The sequence below is a fragment of the Fragaria vesca genome, linkage group LG1 (assembly GCF_000184155.1).
Source record: "Fragaria vesca subsp. vesca linkage group LG1, FraVesHawaii_1.0, whole genome shotgun sequence".
Taxonomy (NCBI): Eukaryota; Viridiplantae; Streptophyta; class Magnoliopsida; order Rosales; family Rosaceae; genus Fragaria; species Fragaria vesca.
Window position 1 is genome coordinate 2,624,752 of NC_020491.1, and position 7,147 is coordinate 2,631,898.

A 7,147-nucleotide genomic window follows, 5' to 3' on the forward strand; every position below is an offset into this window, starting at 1 on the left:
GATCGTTAAGGCCCTCAAACTCGAGTTTTTCTAGTATGAACACAACCGGACAGAATTTAGTCCGTCCATTTGTTTTTCTAGTTTGAGGGCCTTAACGATCATCAAATTAGCTGAAATTTTGCAGAGATGATCTACACAATATTATCTAGATACTAGACGATGGAGATGAGGAAATTCGATCGGAAAGTGGTGCAAAAATGGAAATCCGCCCCAAAACCGTTGGTGCGGACGTCCGCAGCCGAGAAAGGCTGTATATATATATATATATATTGTGCATGTCTTGTCTTTTCATAATAGATATGTTGAGTAGATTAATTAGAGTGACATAGCCACATAGGATTAAATGGCTGATTGGGAAAAGGAAAAAAATTGACTATTAATTAACTAGGGGTGAGAAATACCGGTCAGTATTCCTCCGGTTGCATAATCACGCAAAGTAGACGTCAACATAGCATATAAGAGAATTTGAACGACATCTTCAATTGAAGCTCTACCATCTGGATACTTTCTCCACATTCTTTCTACTACATATGCAGCAAAGGTAGCGCCACTGCCAATTGCTTTCCAAGTTAGGACATCATCCAAAGCACAATCTCGAACTTTATCCGTCTTCTGTAAATCGTACAGTAAGTAACAGCGTGGAGCCTACATGAAAATTTCAAGTTAAAAGATATATTAGGATATTCAATTGTACACGAAAATTAACTAACAAACCAACAAGAAATGCAATACAGTAAAAAAAAACAACCTGGGATTGTACACCAGCAATAAAGCACATGGATCCAGCTGCATTAGGATCTCTATTTGTTGAACATCCAGCACGGCCCACCTTCTTTACACATTCCGGATCTGTCCCATTAGCGGTCTTCTCATCAATCGTATTGATCATGTGTTGAATTGTCTTGCGAACTTGCTCTGAATCACCAACCATCGTCGACAGTACGTAGGGGCTGACTTTTTGAATTTTGGGGTATGTATCTCCGACTGAAAATTTTCAAAATGTAACAAATATTAGTAAATGATATATATCATACATCCTTTAAATAAGAAGTAACAACCAAATTTACCTAGTTCTGTTCCGCAAGTACCGCGAGAATCAACAGCAAGAGCTATAAAGTCTTCTGAAACCCATGCTACATTTGTTGTGCCTTTAACCTGAATTGCATCGGAGAAGTTATTAATAAAATACAATTCATGCATAAGCATATATATTAACAAGAAAATGACATTTAGTCACTTGTAGGAGTACCTTGCACGATTTAAAGTCAAGTGAAAGGTCATGGAGGCTCTTTGTAGCAATAGCATTGTCACCTGGAAGGTCCTGGAGACACTTCTCATCATCATTACCACTGTCAACAGAAAAGTTCTGAAGATCCTTTGAATGACCACCACCGCCACTTAAGACGTCTGAAAGACACCTTGAATCACCACTATTGACAATATATAGAGACAAAGACAGAGTGTGACTAGAAAATTTTGGCTGAAGGATCATGTGATTTGGTGTTCTCCTCTTGATGGTACATAAATCAGGGGGATACATCAGGAAGTCACTGAGCTTAGAGAAGCCCACAGATGAGTGATCCAGTTTTAACCCAAATTTAGCCGTGAAGTCAACTTTCAGAGAAGAGAGAGCATAATCTGAATGCTTCGAGAGACCTTGTAAGAACCCAGGAAACCACTTATTGAAAACCTTTCGCCATGTAGGAGTGCTAGGGTCCTGAGAGCTCTTGGTAACTTGAGGTTCAGTGGAACACACCGTTGGTTGTCTATGGACTAATCTGTCAGCCCAAGAATCTTGTTCAGGGTTATCTCCTTCCATAATACTCTCATTCGACTTCTGTTGTAGAAACTGAAAATTCTGCTCTTGTTCTCGTTGAGGTGACATTTTCTCAAACTCAGCTTCTAAAACCAACTTTGGAATCAAACTTTTTATTTCAACTGTCTTCCCTCCCATGGTGAAGTAGTGTGCTTGCATAGCTTCTGAAGCAGATTTCTCCTGTCCAAATGTGACAAATCCAAAGCCTCTAGACTGTATCTTGTTTTCTGTTTCAGTTACAATGACTATAGCATCTTCTACTGATCCAAACTCTTGTTCACAGAACTTGCGTAAATCATCTGCCTCACAAAGTAAATACAGAATTATGCTGGTCAGAGAAAAAACTTGTATGTCTGTTATTAGATAATTGATCATGCTAGACAATCATAATTAATACAACTTATATTATTTTGATAAAACTTCATAGGTGCATTACCAGAGTCCACTGAAGGAGGAAGTCCTCCAACAAACACTTTGTGTTTGAGTAGTTTAGTAACAAAACAATAACTATGGTCTACTCCCTCTTTCACTTTCCGAGACTCCTTTGGGAAAGCATGATTTACTGCATAAAAGAAATTAGGGAAGTTATAACACACATAGAGAAGATGGGTATAGTTGCTTGATGAAAATACTTCCACATGTTTCAATAATGAACTTACTGAGGCTAACTGTGGTTGGGTTCAGCAATATGTAACGCATATCCAGAGAGGTTGCCAGGTCTATAGCTCTTTGCCTACTGGTATTTCAACATTTTGAGAAATTCATGTGGACAAATGTTAGCATTCAAATTAAAACTAAAAAGGCTCTAGAAACCACTACTGGAAAGATACAAACACAATTGAGCTAGAGAAGAAATTTTTCCATCGTTCCTTACCGCAGATTACGGACTTCACTATTTGCTCCCCATGTCAAAAGAAGCTTAGCACACTCCTTACTCTCATTCTTCACGGCGAAAAACAAGGGGGTTTCTTTCATTTCCGTCTTATATAGGACGCCAACTGGATCTTCCAACAGAAGGACCTGTCAATGGCTCAAATCAGAGCTACTAAGGTTCAAGAAAACATAATGGGTGCCAATGTATATCAGGTTGCCAAGAAAGTTGACTCAGTAAGAAATTTGGAGAAGTAAAGAGAACACATAGTGTACCTGAAGGGCCTCTGAATTACCATTTCCAGCAGCAATATGAAATGGTGTCTCCCCCAATTTATTCCTTTGACACGGTAGAGCGCCATGCTCAAGAAGAAGCCATAGAATTCTAGGATTGAAATAATACAAAGTTAGTAAGGTGATTAAACCCTATGCATTGGTGTTTGTGCATGTGTGCTGTGTGTGTCTGAGACAGAGACCTGATCTGTTGAGGACACAACAATCTGGATTTAAGGATGCAATGAACAGCAGTGTTTCCTTGTGCATCAGCTTCATTGACATCAATTTTACTCCGCAGAAGCAGCTGAACAACAGCTTCATCTCCTCCCTATCAAATTAAATTATGGTCACAAATCATAATATGCAACAACTAGCATATTTGGGCAGAACAAGGTAATGAAGAAAACAACAAAGGGAATGAAGAAAACAACAAAGGGAAATTACTGAAAAATTGAAGAAAAGGATGGAGGCTCACCTGAGCTGCACGGATGAGCGGTGGAGTCAAATTATTGTCCCCACCACCGTTCTTCTGAGCAACAGCTCCGAACAGCTGAAGCAGCTCTATCTCTCTCAGCAATAGCTTCCTTCTCTCCGAGTTTTCGCCCTCCGTCGCCGTGGAGGCTCGTTTCGCCGCCCTCAACGGCGGCGTTGCACGGCCGCCGAGGGTCAAAGCCTTCCTTATAAGGCATTCGTAGATAGTCAACTTCTCCTTAAACTGCGATTTGGAATCAGGCCACTCTACGACGGAATCGATAAGCTTATCGGCGGCGACGATGAGCAGCGCCGTCAGTGAAGCTACACGGCCTTTGACGGCGTAGGCGTACGCCACGTCAGCTATCTCCTTCGTTTTTTCACTCAGAAGCTTCACAGTGCGTAATTGCTGAGATTGACCACAAAATCAACAGTAAATCTATAAGCGACACGTCGTCGTTTTATATGTAGGTAAAAATATATCTTTTACTTTAACTAATAACTCTTTACCTTTTCACTAATGTGAATCAGCAATTCTTGGACGGAGAAATCGTCCGGGTTCCGATTCAGATCAATCCTGAAAAGTGAATAATTTAAATAAATATATTTTGGTGAGAAAGCAACAAAAGCTTCAATTATTACGAATAATAAAATAATCAAAAGTGGAGCTGAAACGAAAAAGTAGTTTTTCCATTTTAGGGCATACTGCAGAGAGCTTAAAGGGAAGGAGTAATGCCTTTAGCCATTTTCGTATCAAATGAAAGCGCGGGCTTACCTTGTGTCAGTAGTCAAACACAGCTGCAGCGCAAGCTGCGCCTGACCGTCTCTGGTCCTCAGGTCGGTACGTGCCTGTTTGTCGAGCAAAACCTCCACGCACCGCGAAGCGTGAGCCGACGCCGCCGTGTGCAGCGGCGATTTCCCGGAGTAGTCGTCACACTCGTTCACCAACGGAACCGCCCCGAGCTCGCCGTCCAGAATCGCGGAGGCGCAGTTGTGCGAGTCAAATTTGCAGCATAGGTGCAGCAGTTTCGAGGCCGTCCTCGTCCTTTGGTCCGGCGAAACTCTGGCGGTGAGAAGCTCCATCTGAGTGACGAGATTGCTCTTGTTGTCGTCACGGACGGCTTCGATCAAACCCGGTTCGTCCTCGACCCAATGATATCGTGGGACTCGGAAGTGGCACGAACATTCACCGAAATATGTACGTTTGGAAGGCTTGTTGAAGAGCTCCGGTCGTATTTTCTGCAAAAGCATCACGATTTTTAAATCCACTTCAAAAAAAAAATTAATGAACAGAAAACTCGAAGAGAGCAGAGCTGAGACGAACCAGATCTACTTCAACTCCCTTAACGGAGCTCAGGATTCGAGAGCGAAGAATGCTCATATTTGCGGAGTGATATCAAACGGCGCCGCTATGACAAACTAAGAAACTCTAACTTTCAGATCGCTTCTTCGTCGCCGATGTGTTTCCTTCCTCTCTGTTTTGTCTTCACTTTCTGACAGAAGCGGAGGCACGAAGTCGGAGCATTGTACTAGACGCCCGGACGTCAGATGTTAATAAAATTTGATTTTCCCGTTGTAATAATTTTCTTTTTTCTTATTCTTGTAATTAGTTAGTGAAGATATATAGGTCAGGGACCGGAGAAAAGCATCAGTGCATCAAACTCAGTGGAGACCAGAGTCTAATATCTAACTAGTCAACTTGTGTCTAAATATTTGTTATTTGAAACGTCCATGGACGTAACTAGGTTAAAATCGATTAGGTTTGTTATAGTATATTTGATCAATACCACTCACAGGAAGAACTACTTAGAAGATGTACATTGCCACAGCCTGATAATATATATGCATGGAAGATATCATACAAAGGACTAGAGGTGACAAAGCAGCTGTGTTACGCGACAAGGTTTGGGGATCGGACCTGAAATTCTGAATCAAACCCAGTCTTTCAGCAGAGCTCAAGCTTTCAAAAGTGAGCCAAAGGAGACAACCACGCAAAGTAGCTCATGATCTACTTAATTTGGCACAAGTGAGACATGTAGAATACTGATCTATATATATACCCAAGTAATTTGCAATTCCTGGGAGTGTTATATTAGAGTCTCCTCCATAAAGAAGGTGCAGGACGCAATTTCGAGGTAATGTAATTCAAGGTATATATTTTAATTATCACATGCAAGAGCATATTTCGTATGAAAATAGAAATGAAATCCATTCCAAATTCAATTTCGCTATTTTGATGATATCTATCTCTTGCGGTCGACTTATCAAATGGTGATCATATATGTCGTTGGGGCAAGACATATCACTCATGCATGCAGTTCCTTCGGAATTTTTTATGCTCAATCTGCGGTCATGGTTTTCAAAGGAGATGGTTCTTTCTAGGAGGCGAAATTGTAAGCATACACTATATATGGAGTATAGTTACTGTAGTTTTTTTTTAATTTTTTTTTAATTTGTTTTATGCTAAAACGACTAAATTTCAAAGAAGAATATGTAGAGTAACCAGCTCTAAAGAGGTCAAAATTCAAAATTTGCTTAACAGTAACCAGGGGCGTAGGGAAGGGGGGGTCAAGGGGTTCAGCTGACCTCCCTCACATTTTTTATTAAGTCATATTGTTATATAATTTGTCAGTTGAAATGTGATGTTGACACTATTTTGACCCTTCTAACTAATTAAAGAAAAGTTTGGCATATAAAATATTAATTACAACAATCAATTTGGACAGAGGAGTGTTCAACTCCTCACGTGTGTTTGTTACGTGTACGTTNTGGTTTTTTTTTTAATNTATGTTTCTAATTCCGAATTAATTGATTTGATTGTCATTCTCCCTTTAATATTTACAATTAAACTATTATTCCTAGTTTTTTTTTTGTCTTTTTAATTAATATGTTTTCCTAATCAATCAATTATTGTGATTGATTTCTCGTTGTCTAACCCTTCTTAATTATTAAAACTAGTTTTTAGTCGCTTCTTTACGTATTTCTTTTTGTTATCCTTCAATAAATTTTTCTCTGTCGTCGATAACCTTCATAATTAAAAACTTGCAATTATGGATGTTTTAGTTTTATTTGAAAAGTATCGTAAGATAAAAGCAGCAAAACAGTCGACTCCATCTGAAGCTCCTCCAAAATTTTAAAATATGAGCAATCGTCGAGGACAATTATAATTACTTTAGGGAGATTTGTTATTTTATTTAGCTTTTGTTTTCAAAGTATTCTAATGATTTATAAGTTTTTATATTATTCAATAAAAATTATATTTTTATTTTGTGTGGCATTATTGTTTAAACTCTTGACCCTTCTACTTGTGGTTTCTAGCTACGCCACTGACAGTAACAGGAAAGTTGACCTCCCAATATCTAGGATTAAAGAACTTGTGTCCCAAATTAGCAAGGGCGTTAGCAACGAAGTTTACTTCTCGAAGAACATGATATATATATGAAAGGAGATATGATCAGAGAATGTAGCAATTATTCTGATATCTTGGATAATCTAGATGAGCTTCCAGGGGCATTTGAATTTCATGTCTCGAAGAACATGATACATGAAAGGAGATATGATCAGAGAATGTAGAAATCATTATGATATCTTAGATAATCTGGAGGAGCTTCCAGGGGCATTTGAATTTCATGTTGACACAATTGATGACCAAGCTAGCACTAGTGGAAAAAATCACTTAGCCGATGGAAAAATAATATTTTCGTCGCCTAAGAT

The 7,147-nt window shown here is 39.2% G+C and overlaps 1 protein-coding gene across 1 annotated transcript; it reads right to left on the reverse strand.

Annotated features, from left to right (window-relative positions):
* Positions 1-384: 384 nt before the first annotated feature.
* On the reverse strand, positions 385-4,814 carry LOC101313355. The gene is made up of 13 exons (XM_004288731.1): positions 4,758-4,814; positions 4,209-4,672; positions 3,944-4,010; positions 3,636-3,842; positions 3,163-3,290; positions 2,963-3,095; positions 2,691-2,836; positions 2,476-2,549; positions 2,253-2,378; positions 1,250-2,115; positions 1,089-1,155; positions 749-984; positions 385-645 (listed from the first exon to the last, which is right to left on the reverse strand). Exons 1-13 carry the CDS (start codon positions 4,812-4,814, stop codon positions 385-387), a joined length of 2,832 nt encoding a protein of 943 aa, XP_004288779.1.
* Positions 4,815-7,147: the final 2,333 nt, after the last annotated feature.

Excerpts from the sequence above, each read along its gene's own strand:
- LOC101313355 (XM_004288731.1), bottom strand. The coding sequence starts at position 4,814 with ATGAGCATTCTTCGCTCTCGAATCCTGAGCTCCGTTAAGGGAGTTGAA. Across the intron at positions 4,011-4,208 it reads TGTTTGACTACTGACACAAG|GATTGATCTGAATCGGAACC; the intron begins GTAAGCCCGCGC and ends TTCACTTTTCAG. Across the intron at positions 2,550-2,690 it reads AGTGAAGTCCGTAATCTGCG|GCAAAGAGCTATAGACCTGG; the intron begins GTAAGGAACGAT and ends AAATACCAGTAG.